The sequence below is a fragment of the Antechinus flavipes genome, chromosome 3, assembly GCF_016432865.1.
Source record: "Antechinus flavipes isolate AdamAnt ecotype Samford, QLD, Australia chromosome 3, AdamAnt_v2, whole genome shotgun sequence".
Taxonomy (NCBI): domain Eukaryota; kingdom Metazoa; phylum Chordata; class Mammalia; order Dasyuromorphia; family Dasyuridae; genus Antechinus; species Antechinus flavipes.
This window is the reverse complement of record NC_067400.1, coordinates 148,564,498-148,589,975: the sequence shown is the minus strand read 5'-3', so window position 1 is coordinate 148,589,975 and position 25,478 is coordinate 148,564,498. Positions and strand designations below refer to the sequence as shown.

At 32.2% G+C, this 25,478-nt stretch overlaps 1 protein-coding gene across 1 annotated transcript in view; it reads right to left on the bottom strand.

Moving 5' to 3' along the window:
- CLDN10 (claudin 10) overlaps window positions 1-23,014 on the bottom strand; it is a 202,932-nt gene extending 179,918 nt beyond the window's left edge. The window contains exon 1 of the mRNA XM_051984017.1: window positions 22,801-23,014. Coding sequence (XP_051839977.1) covers window positions 22,801-23,014 — 214 coding nt within the window. The remainder of the gene's footprint in view (window positions 1-22,800) is intronic.
- Between the last annotated feature and the right edge of the window lie 2,464 nt (window positions 23,015-25,478).

Sequence of the window (25,478 nt, the reverse complement as noted above, 5' to 3'; positions counted from 1 at the left end):
ACCAGCTAAAACAGGAAATTCAGAATGTTATGGAAGGAAATAATTTCTTGAAAATTAGAATTGGTCTACCTGTGCAACAGGAGAACTGTTCAGTTCTGCAAATATGTATTGTATCTAGGATATACTGCAACATATTTAACATATATAGGACTGCTTGCCATCTTGGGAGGGGGGAGTGGAGGGAGGGAAGGGAAAAAACGAAACATAAGCGAGTGCAAGGGATAATGTTGTAAAAAATTACCCTGGCATGGATTCTGTCAATACAAAGTTATTATTAAATAAAATAAAATTAAAATTAAAAAAAAAAGAAAATTAGAATTGGGTGGGCAAGGGGAAGCCAGCAAAGATATGAGACCAAGAAATAATAAAACAAAATATAAATAATGAAAAAATTGAAGAAAATGTGAAACATCTCTTAAGAAAAACAACTGATACTTGTAGAGGAGAAAGAAATTTGTGACCAAAGATGAACTAGAGACCATTACTGATCACAAAATAGAAAATTTTGATTATATCAAATTAAAAAGCCTTTGTACAAACAAAACTAATGCAAACAAGATTAGAAGGGAAGCAACAAACTGGGAAAACATCTTCACAGTTAAAGATTCTGATAAAGCCTCATTTCCAAAATATATAGAGAACTGACTCTAATTTATAAGAAATCAAGCCATTCTCCAATTGATAAATGGTCAAAGGATATGAACAGACAATTTTCAGATGATGAAATTGAAACTATTACCACTCATATGAAAGAGTGTTCCAAATCACTATTGATCAGAGAAATGCAAATTAAGACAACTCTGAGATACCACTACATACCTGTCAGATTGGCTAGAATGACACAAAAAAAAATAATGATGAATGTTGGAGGGGATGCGGGAAAACTGGGACACTGATGCATTGTTGGTTGAGTTGTGAACAAATCCAACCATTCTGAAGAGCAATCTGGAATTATGCCCAAAAAGTTATCAAACTGTGCATATCTTTTGATCCAGCAGTACTTACATGAACTGATGCTAAATGAAATGGGCAGAACCAGAGATCATTATATACCTCAACAACGATACTGTATGAAGATGTATTCTGATGGAAGTGGATTTCTTCAACAAAGAGACCTAACTCAGTTTCAATTGATCAATGATGGACAGAAGCAGCTACACCCAAAGAAAGAACACTGGGAAATTAATATAAACTATCTGAACTTTTGTTTTTCTTCCCAGGTTACTTTTACCTTCTGAATCCAATTCTCCCTGTGCAACAAGAGAACTGTTCAGTTCTGCATACATATATTGTATCTAGGATATACTGCAACATATTTAACATATATAGGACTGCTTGCCATCTAGGGGAGGAGGTGGAGGGAGGGAGGGGAAAAATCGGAACAGAAGTGAGTGCAAGGGATAATGTTGTAAAAAATTACCCTGGCATGGGTTCTGTCAATAAAAAGTTATTATAAAATTAAAAAAGAAAGAAAGAAAGAAAGAAAGAAAGAAAGAAAGAAAAAAGAAAGAAAGAAAAAAGAAAGAAAGAAAGAAAGAAAGAAAGAAAGAAAGAAAGAAAGACAACTGATCATGATGAATGTTGGAGGGGACATGGGAAAACTGGAACACTAATATCTTGTTGGTGGAATTGTGAACTGATCCAACCATTCTAGAGAGCAATTTGGAACTATGCCCAAAGGGCTATCAAAATGTGCATACAACTTTGATCCAGCAGTGTCTCTTCTGGGCTTATATTCCAAAGAGATCTTAACGAGGGAAAGGGACCAACATGTTCAAAAATGTTTGTGGCAGCCCTTTTTGTAGTGGCAAGAAGCTGGAAACTGAGTGGATGCCCATCAGTTAGAGAATGGTTGAGTAAGTTATGGTATATGAATGATGTAGAATATTATTGTTCTATAAGAAACGATTAGCAGTTTGATTTCAGAAAGGCCTGGAGAGACTTACATGAACTGATGCTGAGTGAAATGAGCAGGACCAAGAGATCATCGTACAATGATCAATTCTGATGGACATGGCTCTTTTCAACATTGAAATGATTCAGGCCAATTCTAAGGATCTTGTGATAAAGAGAACCATCTACATCCACAGAGAGGACTGTGGGAACTGAGTGCGTATCACAATATAGAATTTTTACTGTTTTTGTTGTTGTTTGCTTGCATTTTATTTTCATTCTCCTTTTTTTTCCTTTTTTTTTTTTAATCTGATTTTTCTTGTGGAGCAAGATAATTGCATAAATATATATGCCTGTATTGGATTTAACACATATTTTTACCATGTTTGATATATATTGGATTATATGCCATTTAGGGGAGTAGGTAAGGGGAATGGGGGAAATTAGAATACAAAATTTTGCAAGGGTCAGTGTTATATATCCATGCATATGTTTTGAAAATAAAAAAACTTAATAAAAAAAAAGATAAAACTGATCTAGAGAATAGATAAAGAAGAGTAAACAAAAATAACAGGAAGACCAGAAATCAAAAAAGAATCTTGATATAATAATATAAGAAATAAAGAAAATAGTCTTGAAGTGTTAGAACAAATGAGAAAAGTAGAAATTCAAAAATCCACTGATTATCCCTGAAAGAGATATAGTGAGGAAAACATAAAGGAATATCATAGCCAAATTCTGAAGCCCCTAGCTCACATAAAAATATTACGAGCATCAAGAAAAATTTCAAATATAGGAGAACCATAGTTAGAATCACACAAGACCGAGTAGCAACTATACTAAAATATTGCAGGTCTAAGAACACTACATATCAAAGAGACAAAGGACTGGGGTTGTGTCCAAAAATATCATACCCAGCAAAGTTAAGCATAATCCTGAATGGGAAAAAAAAGTGGATATTCAATGAATTGCCAGACTTTCAGGCTTTGTTGCAAAAAAACAAAACAAACAAACAAATAAAAACAATCCTGAACTTAATAGAAAATTCACATACAAGTTCCAAGAGAAGTATAAGGCAAAGATCAAAAATTAATTACATAGCATGTTTCATTTAAGCAAATTTTACCATCTCTGGGTACATATAATACTTTCAATATTATATCTAGTTAAATGGCAGTTGACGACAAGCTTAATTTGTATTTGGGACAATGAACAATATTCTAAACATTACCAAGTTGCTCAGAGTTGCAGAAGCCTATGTATTTTACAATAATAGTCTTTTATTAATCATTTAGGAGACTATTTCTATTGATTATATGAGGGTCTAGAAGAATTTATGTTCATAAATGATAATTAATAGGAAGTATTTATATAGTGCTTTGAGATTTGAAAAGTACTTTGCATATAGTATTCATTTGATCACATAATATAAATACATTACTGAAATAGTGTTTTATGCCTCCTCTTCAGTTATTCTGCATATCAGTGCCAGATTATTCTTCCTGAAATAACATTTAAAAGTTCACTGTTTACTACATAGAATTCCCAATCCCTCCATTTTTATCCGCCCGCATTTTTGATTTCCTATACAGGTTAATTGTACACTATTTCAAAGTCCAGTTCTTTTTGTACAGCAAAAGAACTGTATGGACATGTATATATCTATTGTATTTAACTTATACTTTAACATATTTAACATGTATTGGTCAACTTGCCATCTGGGAGAGGGGGTGGGGAGAAGAAGGGGAAAAATTGGAACAAAAGGTTTTGCAATTGTCAATGCTGAAAAATTACTCATGCTTATATCTTGTAATTAAAAAGCTATAATAATAATTTAAAAGTTCATTGTTTATAAGGTAGTTTCCAAAATTCTTAATAAAACCCTTTTCAATTTGACACTAAATAATCTCTCCAATTTTAGCTCTTGCTAGTTTCAAGAGAAACTCTGAGTTTCAGTTAATCTGATCTCCTTTCATCTGCTACCAAACTTAATGCTTCATTTTGCTTTCTGTTACCTGCCCATGCTATATCCCTATATGGAATATTATTTCTTCTTCTCTTTCAAACTCTGCTCCATCTTTTAGGTTCCATCCATTTCAGGAAACTTTCTAACTTCAGACCATAATTATATCTAGTTCTCCTGAAAGCACGTCTATACTGTTTCTTTTACATTTCTAATTTTTTATATGTGCTTTGTAAGCTATTAGAAAGCAGAGGAAATCTCTCTTAGTAAAAAAAAACCCACCCTTTTTTTAAATATGTCAACCCTATTCTATTAGCAAGTATTTGTTAAATATGTATTATTTGAATTTTACTATGCTAAACCAGGAATATAAAAGAAAAATGAGAGATCCTGCTTTCAAGGATTCTGTAGATGAAAAGAAAGAGTTTTTAACTTGGAATGTGTGTGATCTCCAAGTTAAGAATTCTTGCTTTTGATCTTAGCTTAGAGGCTATGAACTACACACACACACAATCAACACACACAAACATATACACACAGACATACATATGTATGTTTATAGTATATATATTACATATTGCACATATTATATATACATATATATTGGTGACTATATTTCAGTGTAACTGATTTCCTTTGTAATCCTATTATTTTACATATTTAAAAATATTACTCTCCAGATTCCATAGGCTTCACCAGACAGCTAACGGGGTTCATAAAGGAGAAGAATCTTGGTGTTAGATGGACATAATATAGAGTTAAAAACTAAGAGTGATTAGGGAAGATCGAGGAATAAGGTTGGTGATAAGGTCAGGTTAATTTATATGTATTTCTGAGAATTCAGGTCTTTCTTGCTTTAGACAGAATATATTTTGAATTCTTCACCAGATAGAATTCACAAATTAAACTATGGTATAGCATGACATATCTCCTATCATCAAGATGATTGTGTTCCACCAGAGAGCATAGGAATAAATGGGCCTTTCCTTAACATAGTCAGTAGTATCTATTTAAAACCATCAGCAAGCATCATATGTAATGGGGATAAACTCAAACTATTCTCGATAAGATCAGGGATGAAACAAAGTTGCCCATTATTACCATTATTATTCAATATTGTATTAGAAATGCTAGCTTTGGCAATAAGAGAAGAAAGAGATTAAAGGAATTAGAGTAGGTAATGAGGAAACTAAATTATCACTCTTTGCAGATGATATGATAGTATACTTAGAGAACCCTAGAGAATCAACTAAAACACTATTAGAAATAATCCACCACTTTAGCAAAGTTGTAGAATACAAAATAAATTCACATAAATAATCAGCATTTTTATATATCACTAACAAAATCCAAGAGCAAGAGATACAAAGAGAATTTCCATTTAAAATAACTGTCAATAATATAAAATATTTGGGAATCCATCTGCCAACGGAAAGTATGGAACTATATGAGCAAAACTACAAAACACTTTCCACACAAATAAAGTCAAATCTAAGCAATTGGAAAAATATCAAGTGCTCTTGGATAGGTTGAATGAATATAATAAAGATGATAATACTCCCTAAACTAATCTATTTATTTAGTGCTATACCAATCAAAATCCCAAGAAACTATTTTACTGAACTAGAAAACATAACAAAATTCATCTAAAAGAACAAAAGGTCAAGAATTTCAAAGGAATTAATGAAGAGAAAAGCAAATGAAAGTGGCCTAGTTGTACCACATCTAAAACTGTATTATTAAGCAGCGGTCAACAAAACCATTTGGTACTGGCTAAGAAATAGAGAAGTTGATCAGTGGAATAGATTAGATTCACAGAACAAAATAATCAATGACTATAGCAATCTAGTATTTGACAAACCTAAAGGCCCTAGCTTTGGGGATAAGAATTCACTATTTGACAAAAACTGCTGGGAAAATTGAAAACTAGTATGGCAGAAAGTAGGCACAGACCCACACCTAACACTGTATACCAACATAAGGTTGAAATGAGTTCATGATCTAGACATAAAGAATGATATTATAAACAAATTAGAGGAACATAGGATAGCTTACCTCTCAGATTTGTGGAGAAGGAAGGAATTTGTGACCAAAGAAGAACTAGAGATCATTATTGATCATAAAATAGATAATTTTGATTACATTAAGTTAAAAAGGTTTTGTACAAACAAAACTAATGCAGACTAGATTAGAAAGGAGGCAATAAACTGGGAAAACATTTTTCTATCCAAAATATCTGATAAAGGCCTCATTTCTAAAATATATAGAGAATTGACTCAACTTTATAAGAATTCAAGCCATTCTCCAATTGATAAATGATCAAAGGATATGAGCAGACAATTTTTCAGATGATGAAATTGAAACTATTTGTAGTTACATGAAAAGTTCCAAATCACTATTGATCAGAGAAATGCAAATTAAGACAACTCTGAGATACCACTACACACCTGTCAGATTGGCTAAGATGACAGGAAAAGATAAAAACAAATGTTGGAGGGGATGTGGGAAAACTGGGACACCGATTCATTGTTGGTGGACCTGTGAACAGATCCAACCATTCTGGAGAACAGTTTGGAACTATACTCAAAAAGTTATCAAACTGTGCATACCCTTTGATTCAGCAGTGTTTCTACTGGGATTGTATCCCAAAGGATATTAAAGGAGGGAAGGGGACCTACATGTACAAAAATGTTTGTGGCGGCCCTCTTTGTAATGGCAAGAAACTGGAAAATGAGTGGATGCCTACCAACTGGAAAATGGCTTAATAAATTATGGTATGTGGTTGCTATGGAATGCTATTATTCTGTAAGAAACAAACAGCAGGATGATTTCAGAGAGGCCTGGAGAGACTTACATGAACCAATGCTAAGTGAAATAGCAGATCATTATACATGGCAACAGCAAGACTATACAATGATCAATTCTGATGGATGTGGCTCTCTTCAACAATGAGAGGACTCAAATCAGTTCTATTTGTTCAGTGATGAAGAGAGCCAACTACACCCAGAGAGAGGACTGAGGAAACCGAGTGTGGAACACAACATAGCATTCTTATAGCACTCTCATAGCATTCTCTCTGTTGTCATTTGCTTGCATTTTGTTTTCTTTCTCAGTTTTTCTTTTCCTTCCTTCTTGATCTGATTTTTCTTGTGGAGCAATATTGGGATTTAACATGTATTTCAACATATTTAACATGTATTGGACTACCTGCCAGCTAAAGGAGGGGGTGGGGAGAAGGAGGGGAAAATTTGGAACAGAAGATTTTGCAAGGGTCAATGTTGGAAAAATTGCCCATATATATGCTTTGTAAATTTAAAAAAAATAATTATTTTAAAAAGATGATTGTGTTCTTTTACTGCCCATCACAGTCTTCTGTTACAATAATGTAAATCATTCATTTACCCAAAATGTCTTTTTTTGCAAACTGTGATTTATATCCTAGTACTTTCCTGTATTTCCAGCACCCCTGAATTATTACCTCAATCAATTACTACCTGGAGGCATTAAAAACGAACTGTGATACTTATAGCACTGTCTGTGAAAGCCATTGCAACTGTATGGAAATCTTAAGGATAGTTGCCATCCTCTTGAAACCTATATACTTCTAAACCTTACTGGAAAATGGCAAGATAGGTGGTAAGCCATTTCTCCATCTCTCAGGAATTGGATTTCATAGCTTATTGAGTAGTATTGCCCTCATCTCTCTCTCTCTCTCTCTCTCTCTCTCTCTCTCTCTCTCTCTATCTGTGTGTGTGTGTGTGTGTGTGTGTGTGTATCCTTTTTTATTACACAGATCTTTTTTGCAACAAGCCTACCTTTTTCTCAAACTACAGATTTTTGGTCCATTTCCATTAATCTTGGAGAGACAAGAGGAATTATATCACTTAGGATATTCTGGATTGCAGCTAACGAGACTACTGCCAATACTTGGTAGAATGCCAGAACTCTGAATGCAAGGAGAGAACTTGGGAACCAATATCAAATAAAAACCTACTAAAGTTGGTAAAGTCTTTCTGCTTTAAGTTATAGCTTCAAGTTCTAGGGAAAGATGGTATCTGGGCTTATAGAGGTATCACACCACTGGGGATGTGCCTAGCAAGTGTCTACCATACAATACTATTTCAAAAGACTTTTATATGAGACGCTATCATCCATCAGTATTTTGTGCTATTCTTTTCATAGTGTTTCAGCTTGATGTTTTCCCCCTCTCCATACACATATACAAACTTTTATCATTATTCTGATTCTATTAAATGAATCCTATTTATCCTTCTCTAATTATTGACACAAGTATTTTGTTTGACTTGACTCTAAGATGAGGAGGTCCAGTCCTGATTGACTGAACAATTGATATATGTTGTTTAATAAATTGAAATGCTTGGAAGGTCAAACCTTGTTTCCTCCTTCATTTAATCTTTTACCTGTCATATATGGCAGAAACAAATAGTTAATCTGATAGTCACACTTCTAATTTAATACAATTATTATGAACATAGCTAGTCTGTTCCTGTTCACTTTAAGATGTTTCTCCTACAAATGTGGAACAAGACAGAACTGGGGGAAAAAAAAAGAGGAAGCATTTAGAGACAAATTGAATAGAAACTCACAAGTTGCACATTAATCTAGTGAAATGTTCTGGATGTTTTGGTTGAGGAGTTTTGCAAGGAATTCTCCAGACAGGTCATACACTCTTTCTGAAATTTAAGTTTCATGAAAGTAAGAATCTTCTAATCTAAAACTTCCTCAGATTGTAATTTAAATGCTTGGGTTCGTGTTGTGTCAGTTAAATTAGATTTCAGGTTGACTTAACATAAGGTCACTGACTTTCTAAATTAAAACAAATAAAACTTAATGGTATTATGAAGTAAAAAGCATTGGATTTGACGTCAAAGGACCTAATTTGAACCCTGGCTCTGCTCCCTTATGAACAATGTGATCTTAAACAAGTGATTTCACTTCTCTGGCCTTATTTTTCACATATGTAAAATGATGTTGTTTAACTAGATGACTCCTAATGTTGCTCCTTCCTGTACTTGTTATTTTATTTCTGTATCTCTTTTGTCTCAGAGAAAAGGAAATCCTCTTTCCAATTCTTTTCCTTTTCCTTTTCTTGATTTGAATTTCTTTTTAATATGAAACAATAATCAAAGTATAAAAGATGTAAGACAGCTGGTTTGGTTGCTTTTGATAGACAGGAAGACATAGAATAGAGTGTTAGAATTTATAGGCAGGAAGAGATCTAAGTCAAAATCCAATTTCAAAAACTTAGCTATGTGCTTGCGAGCATCTAACAATACTTCTGAACTCTAGTTTTCTGATTTGTAAAGTGAGATGATAACTGCAGATTGAATACCTTGATTGTAGGGCTATTGTAAACTTCAAATGAGATAACATATTTAAAGCACTTTTGCAAATGTGTGTATTCAATATTTGACACATAGTGTATGCTAAACAAGGATTTGTTGACTAATTGATGTCAGGTGTGGTATTCAGTGATATCTGTGATCTTTTGTACTTTTGTAATTAAAATACTTCACAGATAATAGATATTTAATAAATTGTTGTTGAATAAATGAAAGGATGAATAAATAAATGAATGTGTCTAAGAAATGCTTGCCTTAGGCCTGGATCCTGAATGTAGGGAAAGAAACTTTTATACATTAAAAACAATCAAATAAGACCAAATAATTAAAAGGAAACAATATAGCACTTGGTAGTCTGATCTCTAAATGAAAGAAAGATTAGGGATTTTCCAACTTGGAAGAAGGGAAAACAAAGAGGTGTAATTCCCTGAAATCAGAAAAGGAGGTGTCTCACTCCCCCCCTGGTATCCGTAAACAATCAAAGGATCGTGGAAACAATAACTAATGATCAATATGAGAAAAGTTTTCAGATAAGCCATAAGGTTTGCCTGGATTGCACAATTGTGAGAAAACCCCTTGCATCAATCTTATGATCTGATTTTTCTGGATTTCTTGTCAGCATAACCCAGATTCTTAGTTAAAGGTCTCTAAGCAGCAGGGAGAGGTGGTCCAGCTTCCCAGCTGCTCAAGGCTATATTCAAATAATGCAATAAAGTTTTCTCCTACTCTCTAAAGTTGAATAAAGCTTTCTTAAGACAAAATTTGGACCAGATCCATAATTGAATAGAAAGGGAACTAGTTCCAGAATTGAATCACAAGATAGAGTTAGCATGGTATACTCAGTTCCCACCCCTTCTTGCTGATCTAATCCCTTCAGTTTCCTTATGCAGCAATTAAATAATCAATGAATGTTTATTAAGTATCGGGCACTGGGTACTAGGCATTGGGGATACAAAATTAAGTTCTGTTCTTTTAAAAGGCTTACATCCTATGTTAGGCACACAACATTTTCACAGATAAATATAGTACTTTTATAAAATTAGTGAAAATTTATTTTGGGATTGGGACACTAATGATTAAGGAAATCAATAAAGTTCATCTTGAAGGAACTGAGCCTAGAAATGAATTAGGTTTCCAAGAAGTGCAGGTGAAGATTCAGAGCTAAAACATCATGTATGAGAAACAGTAAGTAGCTAGTTTGGTGGATTGTAGAATGTGGAAGATTCCTTGTAACCATCCTGGAAAAAGCTGGAGATGGATTTTTAAAAGATATTTTGTAATGTTTAGGCTAGCTTTCTGGAGGATCTCGGGGCCAGCCTTGATCTTAGTGGAGGAGTGCAGGAGGCAGGAGAGCCACCAGGAGCATGGTCAAAAATGGAATGAATCATTTCCTGTCTTCTCAACCTTTATATACCTTAGAACAATTATATCATTACAGCATACTGAATATGTGTGAACTAGAGAACCATTACACTACCATACTAAGTACTAAATATATATGTGTGAACTAGAGAATCATCATCTCATCAATTCCATTGAGTTAACACCTTGTTTCAAGTATACTTCTCCAGAGTTCCGGCCTTCTATAATATTTGATGTCAAAAAGAAAAGTTTCTATTTTATCCTAAAGGCAAAATAGGTACTGACATTTCTTGACCAGGGGAGTAACATGATCAGACTGTCAGTTTAATAACTTCAATTTGACAACTACATGGAAGATAAATTGATGAGGGGAGAGACTAGGTGCAGAGATTAAGAGGTATTATATTGTCCAAAGGAGGGGCAACACAAATGGTATGGACAGTTTTGTCAATGAGAGGATTACTCACATTGATGAAATTATGGATCTTTGAAATATTGAATTACAAGAAAGGTTCTGAAAGGGTATAGAGAAACATAAGATATGATCCTGACCTATTTTTTCCAATTGTATATTAATATAAATGGCAATCTAAGTCAAATGGATAAATTTTTATAGATAGATAGATGTTCAGAAATAGAGAATAAAAATAACCCAATTGAGGGGAAAAAAATTGAACAAGCCATAAGTAAGTTTCCAAAGGTGGGAGGTGGGGAATAGAAATAGATGAATTTTCAAGTGAATTCTATTAAACATTTAAAGAACAATTAAATCCAATGTTATAAAAACTTTTAAAAATAGGAAAAGGAGGAGATCCTACTAAATTCCCTCTATGATATAAATGATCTTGATAACTAAACCAAGGACAGTGAAAACAGAAAGAAAGTTATAGACCAATGTAGCACAAATATCAATGCAAAAAAATTTTTACTAACAAGGAGCCAGTATGAAAACATCACAAACATTATATACTATGACCAGGATGGAATGAACCAGAATTGATTCAATATTAGTAAAAACTTTAAATCCAAATGATTACATTAATAAGATGAACAAAAAAGTGAAACTATTTCAATAGATGCAAACAAAGCTTTTGACAGAATATAATAACTATTTCTGTTTTAGAAAAACAACTAGGAAACATAGTAATAAATGGGTAATTTTTTAATATATGACAAGTAATGTCTATTTAAAACCAAAAATTAGTATTATTTATAACAGGAATAAATTTGAGCCCTTACAGAAAGCACAGGGATGAGGCATCCAAATCTATTATCATCATTAGTAAAGGAATAGCAGTATGATAAGAAAAAAAAAATCGAAGGAATTAGCACAGGCAAAGAGGAAACAAAATTAACTTAATAGGTGCAATTTAAGCAAATTATCACTTTTGCAGGTGATATAATAGTTTACTTGGAAAATCCTAATCAATTAATTTGACTTTTGAAAGACTTGGAAGTTCTAAACAATAGTGATCAACTAGTATTCTAGAGGACTCATGATAAAACAAACTATTTGCTATAGAGATGGACTCAAGTTAGGGATTGAAACATTTTTCTATGGCCAAAGCAAGAATTTGTTTTGTTTGACTACACATATTTGTAACAGGAGTTTTATTTTTCCTGCTTTCTCAGTTGGGAATAAGGGAAAGGAAAGGGAAGTTGGAGGGAGAGAAGGAAAATCTTTGAAAATGAAATATGATTTTTAAAAACATAAACATTATATATATATATATATATATATATATATATATATATATATATACACACTAGAGAACCATCATCTCATCAATTCCATTGAGTTAACACCTTTTTTCAAGTATACTTCTTCAGAGTTCTGGCCCTCTATAACTCATCAATAAGGGAATGTTTATTTTGAAGATATATCAAGAAGAGAAGTGTAAATACCTTAGAACACACTTTACCTATGCCATCTTGGTCCCTATGGAGACTGGGCTCAACCTTAAGTGGTTTCTAAATAACATTCATTCTACCAAGTTTACATTCTCTCAGAGCTTCCTTTGATTTGTATTGATTCAAACTGGTCACTCTGGATGTTGTGCCTCACCTTCTGAAGTGGCTGCAAAAATGAGCACAGATTCCAGCTCCCAGATTTCTGATAACTCAATGTTCTAACCTTTTGAAGCTCACAATGTCCTGGCTTTCACCAATACTTCACCTAAAAACAGGAAAAAACAAATGCAGGAGGCAAAGGACAAAGATCTGTATTTATGGGATGTATGTGGTCTTAGATGGAATGGGCCTGAGACTATTCCCTTTACTTCATTGTCTGCCTTATTGTTAATGGGTTAATGTCCAGGCATGAAAGAATCAGAGTTAAAGCAAGAGACTCTCTTTGATTAGTTAGTGCCTCTTGAATGCAACCTAAATGTAGCCCTATAGCCAGACACCATATAGTTAGTACATTGAATTAATTATAGAATGTAGGATTATATCATCTGATAATTCTGAATATATATACATGTAAAAACTGGCCTCATTGGCCAGTTTGCTTCATCTTTCATTTCATTGGAATCTCTTGTTGTTTTCAAAGACCAATTTGGATGCCTAATCCAAACCTTTTCTAATTCCCTACTTGTTAGTCCTTTTTGTTTCTTCAAATTATTTTATACTTATCTGTTTTCATAGTATATTATTTTTTTAAAAATATAAACAAATCCTTTGAAGGCATGAATTTTTTCAGATTTTAATGCAAGCCTTTGAAATACTAAAGTACTGAAGTAATCATGAAATTTGCTTAAGTCTTATCTTAAATTATAAACATGGATTGTTTTCCTCCAGTGCTGTGACGTTTTACTTTCCTGTGGTTATATGATGTGAACTCTCCTTTGAGCCTATTTACTAAGCAGTTGTAGAAATTGCTATGGTAGTTTGTCAATGCCATTGTCATCATTAATTTAGGAGCTATCATGCCAGAGAATACTATCTAGTCAATGGTTTGTTCCTGTATCCCAAGCGTGAACCTTTGTTCGTCAGATGAACAAGATGCCCATTACTCTTTAGAATTATAGTGCATCAATCTCAGGGTTATAAGTAGCCTAAGAACTTTGGCACAGAAACTGCTTTACTGAGACTCATGTTATCAGGTTTTATTGTCTAAATATAGCTATGAATTCACTGAGCTGTTGCTTTGGAGCACAAGCTATGTCATCAGCCTGCTACAAATATAGTATGGGTATCACATGTTGTCTGGAACATGGACAAATATAAGGTTGTTTGTGGATGTTTGGGGAACGGAGAGGGGGAATGTTGTCTTTTATGTTAGTTTGAGGTTTCTGAGTCTGATTAATTTCTAGCTTAAAACAAGTTAAGACAAATCAGCCACTCAGATGAATAAAGAACAAGAATATGTCAGGTGCTATTCCTATCATATTGATACACCCAGAAAGAATACACATTTTAAGAATTATTATAAAGCTTTTATCATTTTCTTTCAGAGGAACTTAGCTTAATTGTCATCTGCATTGTCTTTCCTGATTTCCCTGGTTTTTAGAGTTATTCTTCCATCCATATTACTTTGTCTTAACTTTTATATATTTTTGTACTTTTGTCTGACTATATATTATTTGCTTCCAATAGAATAAACTCATTGAAGTGATAAAATGGGTTGGGCTTTTTTTTCCTTTTGTATTCCTCATCCATAGTTGGGCCTTACAGTCATAGTCACTTAATAAATACTTGTTGAATTGAATTGGATCTTTCTTTACAATCTGATGTCAGTCTCTCATGTTGTTTAAAGTTCACTTGTGTAATTTTTATGTCATGGATCAAATTATACTGCTATGTTGTCATAGTGTTGCCTTTTTTGTTGCCTTATGCCATGGAGGGAAATTGGATTATAAAAAAGTTTTGAGAGTGAAAAATACTTATAGAAGTAAGTATACCAAGTTTTATTCTTTAGGGAGGACTGAGGTGTAGTAATGGAAGAGAAAACTGAAGCCTTTGGGATTTAAGGAAAAATCACTGACTTTTAGATGTCTGAACTTTAGAAAATCACCAATATTAGATAATGTTGCCTTGTTGCCAGATGATTTCATTCCACTGAAAACTTGGCAGTTTATCTTAGGTCATCTGGCCATCTATGCCAAGTTCTAGTTAAGATTCCCAAAACCATTCATATTTTTTAAATTCAAAATAGCTAGGAATCCATGTTAATGTTTAGAAGGCCAACAAGGAGAGTATTCTTCTATGCAAAAGTAGAAAAAGGAAGCTATGTATTTCCATTTTTAGGTTTTTGCTGCCAAAATTATTTTAAATGCCCTAATTCTAGCTTCCTTAAAAATATGTCTATGGTGTGTGTGTGTGTGTGTGTGTGTGTGTGTGTGTGTACATATAGATTATAATGTAGTAGAATAATGCTGTTAAGATGAAATTTTGGGCTCTGGAAATTGTAGACTTTTTGAGCTACAAGGTCCTTTAAAAATTATAGAAGATGACTCATTTGTATGACATATAAAAAACCCAAAGTCCAAAGAAGTCTCTACAAGAAAAATTACATAAAAATATTAGAAAGGGGCAATGTGAAAACCAGCATAATCTAGAGGACACCAATATAGAGGAAATCCAAGTTCAATTCATTCAGACACATATTCTCCAAGATCCAACATTAAACAAACAAACAAACAAAAAATCTTGCTAACAATCAGGAGAAGGTCCTGAGAATCCTGAGAAATGAAATAAAAGACTAGAATATTATAGACCCCCCAAAAGTTGATCTTAACCATCAATGAAAAAAGTATGAATTTTAAGCAGGAAGATAGAATGGAAATCATCATTATTGGAGAAAGAAAAAGTAAACAGGTCATTTAACATATACATTCATTACTTCAATTCAACTAGCATTTCTTATTTTAAATAATAATAGCTTTTTATTTTTCATAATACGTGCAAAGATAGTTTTCAACATTCACCATTGTAAAACCTTGTGTTCCAAATTTTTATTCTGTCCTCCCCATCTCCCCCCTCCCCTAGAGAGCAAATAATCCAATATAGATCAAACATGTGCAGTTCTTCTAAACATATTTCCATGTTTATCATAGCATTTCTTTTTTTTGCATTCTCTAATAATATTTTATTTTTCCAATTACGTAGAAAGATGGTTTTCAACATTCATTTTGTAAGATGAGTTCCAAATTTTTTTTCTCCTTCCCTTTCTTACCTCCCTATTCCCCAAAACAGCAATCTGATATTTAACTAGTATTTCTTAAATACTTGCTCTGTAAGTACTATGCTGGAATAGTTTTGAAAGAATAAAAATCATTTTAGATGACATTTATAAAAGGCTAAATGCTCTTAAGAACAGAAAGAATAGGAAAGGGGAAGACAAATAAATATTTCTTGGAATAAGATATCATTCAAATGAATAAACAGGAGATTGGAACAGGGGGAAAAAAAGCTTCTTCATCTGAATTTAGCAAAAAAAGAAACTTGTGTAAGTATGATTAAGAGAACAGAGAGGACATATAAAGATAAAGTCCATAAAGAGGAAACAAGAAGTATCCTAGAAGAAAAAAGCAGTGTCAGAAAAACTGAATAGGATGAGAGACTTGAAGTAGTGGTTTTTAGAGGTTATTTAGTCCAACCTACTCATCTTGTAAATAAGGAGACTGATGCTTAAAGAAGTGGAGGGTTTGCTTCAGGTGATGGGATCTGAATTTAATCCAGGACCTGACTCTAGTTATAGTATTCTTTCCATTTCATCATACTCCTCATTTGAGAATTATTGTTTTTGGAAAGAAAGTCTTTAAAACAAAGACACTGAGAGGTAGGAGGAAATCTAGAATCACAACATATGAAGTATATCATCTTTTGAAAGTCTTGTGTTATGTATGTTCATTAGTCTAATATTATATGGTCAAAGCCCATGAAGGATCATAGTAGCATATAGTAGTGATATAAAACTCATATAACACAAATATTGACTTAGAAAATCACAAACCAATATTATCTATGTTGTACTGAACTGCATTATTATATATTTTGTTAAATATTTTCCAGTTACTTTTTAATCTGGGTGTACTCAGAAGTTTAGTAAGTAGTTGTTCAGAGAATTTCACATCTTTGGTCTAGAGACCCAAAAGAGAGAAAGATGTAGGGAAGGGAAAGAATTGTTATTAATCTTCTTAGAAGGAGGAAGAGAAAGAGCTGAATTATATTCTTAGAAGGGGGTTCCTCTGATTAAGCTTATTCAAACATTTGTAGGATAAAGAAAACGGGAATTATGAACCATACTCAAATTTGGCTAGAACAAAGGAAGTACATTTAAAAAGAATAGTGAATGACAGAAGTCAAAGAAAAATTCAAAGAAACAATCAATAATTATTCCAAAGAGAATAATAATGTGATAGCATTTCAAAATATATGGAACATGGAAAGATTTATTTCAATTAATGCAAAGTGGAACTGAGCAAAGAGAGATCATTGTACATAAAAGCAATATTGTATGATAATCAACTGTGAGTGACTTAGCTTTTCTTAGCAATACAATTATCTAAGACAATTCTGAAGGACATATAATGAAATGCATTATCCACCTCCAGATAAAGAGCTGATGAAGTAGACTTTATCAGCAGCTTCAAATGCAGATTGAAGCATAATTTTTTATTTTCTTTATTTTTCTAGTATGTTTCTTTGTTTTTTGGTTTGTGTTCTCTTTTTTGCAACATGGATAATATGAAAATATCATCTTAAGTAAGGGACATGGAAGAAAGAAACAGAAGGAAGAAATTTGGAACTCAGAAATTATTAAAACAAATGTTTGTTTTTACATATATGTATAAATATATATTTTTACATATAATTGAGAAAAATAAAATAAAAACTTTCTAAAAATATATGGGATGTTGTCAAAGCAATCCTTGGGAAATTTTTATCTCTGAACAACATAGATTAACAAAAGAAAAAGAATTAACAACTTACATATCCAATTTAAAAAATCAAAAGAAGTGCAAAAGAAGAAAATTTGAACATCAAAGAGAAATGGATAAAGTTAAAAACCAAGACTACTAAACTGTCAAATTAAAGCTAGTTTTTTTTAAAAAGACTAAAAATGTATATCTATCATCTGTCTACATATCATGATCTCATAAAGAAAAAATTGACCAAGTTTTAAGTGATTTACCAAAAGAAAAATGTATCTACATCAGACATATTTACAAGTGAACTACACCAAACATTTAAAGAATTACTATGCTCCATAAATACTCTCTAAAACAGAGAAGAAATACATGCCGCCAAATGATTTATATATCAAATATGTTTCTGATACTCAAACCAGAGAAGAACAAAGCTGATGAAGTCATAGATGTTGATACATGTGATACATACTAATAAAGTTGATACATATATTTTAAATTGAGACTACAGCAAATGTTAAAGTCTATGCCTTATTACCAAATTGGGTTTATAACAAAAAAAAATGGTTCAACATTAGGAAAATAATTGACACAATTTATAATATTAATTATAATAAGACCATAGGCTAATGTATGTACCAATATCAATAGATAAAAAACAACCTTCAACAAAATATAGCAGTAATTTGTTTTAAAATCTTTAAAATAGGAAAGGAAGAGACTTTCCTTAATCTGACCAAAAGTTGTTATACCAGACTAAGAATTAATATTATTTATAATTAAGTAACACTGGAAACCTGACTAATAAGTTTAGGCTATCTCCTATCTCCATACTTGGATACAATATCAGAAATACTAACTTTATGAGTAAGATTTAAAAAAAAAAAAAAAGTAAGAAGACTTGACAAAAGAGAAGCAAATTTTGCCTTTTTCTGGAAATCTGATGGTCTAATGGTTTATTTAGAGCAGAACTTCTTATATCCATATGTGACCCTATTTTGCCTGAGAAATTTTTATGCCAACCTGGGTATATAGGTATATAAAATAGGTATACAAATCAAACATTTATTGATAATACATCTTACTTTTATGACCCCCACCAGCATTCAATTACATGGGTCATGACTTACCATTTAAGAAACTTTGATTTAGAGAATCTTCAAGAATCAATGAATAAATTAAATGAGAAATTTTATAACTTTATTAATATGGAAGAATAAAAAATAAATACACAAGAATCATTTGCACTTTAATAATTATTTAAAAAAACAATAAGAAAAGATAGGAAATAACTATAAAGTGAATAAAATATCTGGGATTTAAACTGCCAAAACATCCATGAACTTAGATAAAAAACAACAAAAAAGTTAAAAGCATAAAAGAACACCTAAATAATCACATAGGAATTACTCAAAGCTCATGATTGCAACACCATTATAATTAAAAATGATGATCCTTCTAGCATTAATAAACAGATATAGCACTATACCAAACAAATTACCAGAGATATTTTATAGAATTTATATAGCTATCTGATGTTGATGAAAAAGTAGAAATGTTTAAAAGTGGGGTCCACCAGGTGAACAAAACCTGGAAACAAACTCATACAACAACATAGTGTTTTATAAAAACAAAAACACAGCACCTGAGATAGGGGCTTTTTTATCTGACAAGCAATAATTGTTGGGAAATCTGAGTAGTTTGGTTGAAATTAAGTTTATATCCCAATATGCCATATACCATAATAAACTCCAAATAGACAAATTATTTGTGTCATCTCATAAAGCAAGTAGAAGTGGAAGTTATAACTTTCACAACTATGAATAGAAGATGGATAGCTATCCTAATATATTTTAGTATTTCCAAGATTAGTGAATTACAACTAAAAGTAATTGGTGGGTGATGTGGACATGTAACCTTCAGAGGGGTGCTCCCATGTCTGCACACACTCATACAGATGCAATATCCTTTCTATAATCGCTTCTCTAGAAATAATTCCTCGGTGCTTTATTTGAAGGAGGCTAACCTGCTGATATGGATAAAGAATGGCTGATTTATAATATTTTTAAGACTATGAACTTCTATGCTTGGGATTTAATATGTTAACTTCACAATAAAAATTAAATTTAAAAAGGAGATATATTTCATGAAGATTATGTAATCTCTATTACTAAAAAAAAAAAAAGAAAAGAAAAGTTCAAATGTAATGTTAATTGAACATTCACAGAGATTAGCAGCAAGCTGGTTTAAGAGTATTATAGAATAACTTCCAACTACTATACTGTTTGTGTAGTAGAAAAAGCTGTGGCCTGGGAATCAAAAAGCCTAATTTTTAGTTCTGATTCTACTACAAACTTGATGTATGATCTTGGATGAGTTATCTAAACTTTCTAGAGCCTGTTCTCTTAATAAATAAAATAAGATTATTGAGCTACTTGAACTCTTGATTTTCAATTTCAAAGTCTTCTGTTCTCAGGAAAATTTTTTTTAAATACAAACTCTTCCTTAGCTGATGATTTTTTCTTGAAAAAAAGTCTGGTATCAATAAAATAGTTTAAAATTACATATAATTAAAATATGAGTACATATTCATTTCCTGGTAGGCAGTAGTTTGCTTTTCCTAGTTACATTTTGTTATAAAGGAAATGGGATTGCAACACTGTATTCCCACTCTGTCATTGTTACAGTTTCACTTAAGAATAAAGGAAGAACCATTAGTAACTTTGGATTTGCTCCATCTTTATAAGGAAATCCAAGATCTGTGAGTTCCCATTTCTGTTGGAAAGATGACTCATTGTTCCTGGTTATTATTTTTTTTAAAAAAAAGATTTATTCAGCAATGCCTACAGAGACCTTTTATAAACAAATTTGATTCCAGATTGTTAAATACAAAGTTCATACTAATTTAAGAGTAGCATTTTTTGACGGCTATTTTTCTGCTTGTTAGCAGGCATTTTTGTTGTGTATGAAACATTCTTCTAGGCATTCAGCAATTAAGAAAAATAAGTGAAATCAAGGGAAAAAATTATTGTTTTGAATGAAAAATGTTTGGAGGCATCATGGCAAGTAGAGAAAGATTGTCCTTGAAGTTAAGAAGTAGCTGTAAGCCATCACATTAGCAATGTGACCATGGCCAAATCACTCATTGCCAGTGCTGTAGCTAGCTCTTTAAGACTATGAAGAAGCCATGGAAATGCACAGGTTTAGACTGATCAGTGGATAAGTTTTTTAAAAAAAAAACATATAAATCTGGTTATATGTTACATGTATATATAAAACATACATATAAGGTTATACAATATATAACTCAGTGTTTCTCAAAGTTGTTTTTGTTTGCTTGTTTGTTTTTTACATCTGCATGTATATGAATGTGCAATTGCAAATGTAAATTCCATATAACTTTTTACTGGCACACATATAAGTAAGTATATAGCAATTAAAAGTCATATGGTCTCATTCTGAATAGCCCACTTTGCTTGCAAAGCTGATCAAAAACTGGTTCTTTGACAGTGATTGCTAGCTCCTGGCAAAGGTCATGGGTAAAACTGAGGCTTATATAGCTACTGCTAATTAAAAATGGATTGTAGTTACACATCTAGATAACATTTAGTTTCCAAAACACAACAAAACCCATTTTTTTGCTACTTCTCTTTGCTTACTGAAATGTACCCAGTGATCATCACAGCTATAAAGAAGGGAAACCACAGAAAGCATATTAGAGAGGCAATAACTCCCTGACTTAATTTGCTTTTCTAAACTTCTCATTCTTAGGAGAAAACGGTTTGTTTTTTGTTTTTGCTTTTGTTTTGTTTTGTGGAAGGAAGTCACAGAAATGTACAGATATAGAATTAGAATCTATTGGAATAGGTCTCATTTCTACTAATATTAATTTCCAAGTAAAAATTCTTCCGTTTGCCACTGATATTGACTCATTTGTTCACTCGAATGATCATTTTGGCAGTTAGCTGGCATTTGAGGGCCTAACTAGGGCATCCAAGCTTGAACATTTAGTGTGATTGTCATTAGAAATCTCCTGGCTTCAACTAAATACATTTTCTTTATCCCTTGGCACTGATTATAGACTAATGACACACATACTTGACATCAAGTCTCATAAAATATTATGCTTTAGTAACTTCTGAGTTAAAATGTTATTTGTCTTTCTCATAAGGTCAAGGTACATTCTCACCATTTGAATATTTAAATTCTTTACATAATTTTTAAAAACTATTTCTGTAAAATATTCCATTTGGATTATTTTACCAGACCCTTGTGATATATATATATATATATACATATATATGTGTATATATATATATATGTAATACATTTTTCTATTTATTTTAAGCTAACAATATGACAATATGCAAGAAAGCACAGTGATCTTAAAGCATTTTTTGCAATGACTTAAAGGCAACAAATGCCTACAAGGTAGCATTATAGGTTTTTTTTTTTTTTTAATGTGTAAACCTCTCTTTAACATTTCCCCTTTTCTTATACATATCCTATTTGTTTTAGTTCATTTGAAAGTAGATGATGTATTTTCTTTAATAACTGAGTAGTTCTCCTCCCAAAAAAAAAGATATTTAAGATTATCTATTCTAATTCTCTCATTTAACAAGTTAAAAAAAAAAAAACACTAAAGCCCAAAAATGTTATGTGGCTTAGCCAAAATCACAAAGGTGATAAGTTACAGGAGGATTTGAATCTAGGTTCTCCAAATTCAGGACCCTTCCATTATGATATTTTGAATATGTAATGAATATAAAAAATAAGCTTCTCCTTTTTTTTAATTCTCTTGTGTTGACCTTTTAATCTCTTGCTGAATAACTAAGAGATGCACAAAACTTAATCCCTTCCCTTTTTCAGAAGTGGGCAGGTCACCTAAGGCTTCCACTAATCTGTATGTTAGTCTCAAAGAATCTTCAAGTACTTATTGGAAGTCTATACCATCATCACATCTAGATTTCCACATCAGAAAGCTTTTCCACATAAGGGCAAATACAAACTTACTTTAGATTACTATTTTCCATATGAAGATATATTATAATTATAAGCCTTATATCTTTCCATTTTTGAATTTATTATCCATCAAATCAACTGGACATTTTTAGATCATCAAGCCATTTCTAAATTCTTGTATTCCTAATAAGGCAATGTAAGCAACATAACCATGCCACACCCCTTCTAGCCCCAATCTAAGTGTCTTAATTAAACACTCAGTCTTCCAGAGCCTGCATATGCAAGCAAGTGGTAAATAGAGGTAAAGAGGGGGAGATAATAGAGAATAAGGGGGGAAAGGGAGAGGAAAAGAAATTACTTCCTATTCAAAAGATACCATAATTACCTGGTACTCTGAAGAGAGTAAGATGTGGTCTGCAATGGAAAGAACCCAAAGCGTTACCTCCACAGTTCATCCAAAGACCCTGGAAAATCCAAGTGGCAGTGATAACTGATGACGCTCTGGTAGTTACTTTCCACTCATTGGACACAGTGGCAGCAATGAGAGCTCCAACTCCACCAATGCCAAACACAAGAGCTGAGATCTGGGCCCAAAACATGTCTCTTAGCTTTCCCTATGGAACTGTGCAAGGCCAAGGAAATGTTTTAGTGGGCTCAGCATGAAGAAGTTCAACATGAACAAATTACACTTGGACAACTGTAACAGAAAGTTAATGTAAGTATGTAATAATGTTTCATGCTCGGATGGCCTGAAGAGCTATAGAAATTAAGAATACAGATGGATTTATAAACAATTTAATAAACATAGCAAAAAAATGACCTTTCATTTCCCATGCTGACATTTGTAAAAATTTGGAAGATTAGTTTTAAAGGTTTTTATTTTAATTTTTTTTCTTGCTAATACTGTAGTTAATGCTTAATTTTCAGTTAGCCTGGAGTTTAACGAACCATGTAGGCAGCAAATATCACAAAGTACAAACTCTATTGTTACACTTAAATTATATTTAGTCGAATATTTTAAAGGAGAAAAAATATGTTGAAAAAGATATAATTTAGGAGGTATCAACAAGATAGTAGAATTCATCTCAAATACAAAAGAAATTTGCTATTTGGTTTTCTTGGACCTTTTACATCTCTATCACTTCCTTATGTTTCATCTGAAATTCTGCTTGAAAAAATGACTGCATTTTTTCTTGTTTTTTAAAAGCATTGCCACCATTGGGTGGCAGGTAGGTGCACAGTGGATAGAGCATTGGCACTGGAGTCAGGGGAATTTGAGTTCAAATCCAGCTCCAGACACTTGACACTTACCTAGCTAGATGATACTGGGCAAGTTATTTAAGCCTGATTGCCTCACCAAAAAATAAAATAAAATCATCATTGGAGGACAGCATGGTGCCATAGAAGAAGTTCTGAATTTGGAGTCAGAGGATCTATATTTGAGTCCCAATACTGTCATTATCTCCAATGTGACTTTAGGCAAGCGACTTCTCTTTTGAGTCTCAGTTTTCTGACATGTAAAAGGAAGAGGTTTAATGGACTGAATGATCTATAGGATCTCTTCTAGGTCAAAAATTTTTCATCCTCCCAAGATCCAATCAAATAATTTGGGAGAGGAGCAGTGCTATAAAATACAATCCCTCCCATGAAAGAAACAAAGCTGCCTCTTCATCAGACATTCCTTAATCACAGAACAAACTAATTTTCCAAAAAAGATAAGCTTGGATTCAAGTATTTATATCTAATCTCTCAAAATGCAGATAACCTAGAGCAGCATTCATTTCTACATTTTTCTAGTCTCAAATTTTTTTTAAAAAATGTACAAAATGAGATTGCAAATGCTTCCTTCAGGAAGAGCAGCAGCTGCTAATGTGTTTGATCTGACAGATAATTATGGATATAAAAGTTCACTTAGCCTCTTACTTTGCCAGTCTTTTGAAGTCTTGAAATTTTCAAAAGGAACTCTTAGTTATTAAACTACAATTGTTACCTTAGATGAGAGAATAGTTTAAAGGAAACTTCTTGACATAAAGGCTATACTTCAAGTGGGCATAGCCTCCATTGGTAAAGATAGTGATTGGGAAAATAGTTTGTCTAAATTGCAGTACCTAAGAAAGAGTATGAACTTGAACAAGTCCCTTTACCTCATTCAACTCCAGTTTCCTCATCTATAAAATGGAAATAATAAAAGCAAGGTTTTTGCAAAGAGTTGTAAAGAACACAAAACTGCCTTCCAATCCAGCTACATTTGATAAATAATTATTTTTTTTATAAAAATGTTTAGTAAATTCATCATTTCCCATGTAAAAATTAATACATATAATAAAATTTTTAAATTTGTCTTGAAAACTTTTATAGAATTTGAAATGTATATGAAAATAGAAATTGTGCATATAACAAAATAACAATAAAAAGGGAAAAGTTTGAAGAGGCAAAAAATTAATTTCATCTGGACTAAATTATGCCATCAAATAATCATTTAAATTTAAATGATTTTTTTTCTGATTCCATTCCATTTGTCTGAAGTTGAGAGTTCTAGCAGTAACAGAATCATAAAATTAGAACCAATTGTAAGAGACTCTCTACTTATTGGTAGAAATTGATTACTGAATACCCAGTACATTTGCCCAGAGATTGGTTATTAAATGCTTGTGTGAGGGGCAAGCAGAATTGGTGAGAAGTTTTGAAAGAGAAGATGCATGATTTCAACTTCTATTCAGGTACATGAAGGGAAAAAGATTCTGGGAAGAGACTTTAGGGAATTTCTCCTTGAATGAGACTGGGACTCTCAATTTAGCTGAGAAATCTTGCTTCCAGTTAGAAGAGTTCATTTACTTTGGTATTGTCTAGTATATATCCTCCTATGTATGCTTTCTCTGATTTCTATTTAGATAAATGACTTTATTCATTCTTTTCTATATGTACATATTGTGGAAACTCATTTGATATTTGATGGGAAGAGAATCAAATCTTGGATATACAGCTTAGGGTCTCCTTTCTTGTTAATGAATAATGATTAGAAGTGTAGTTAAAACTTTAAATTTTCTTCCCCTAAACTAACAA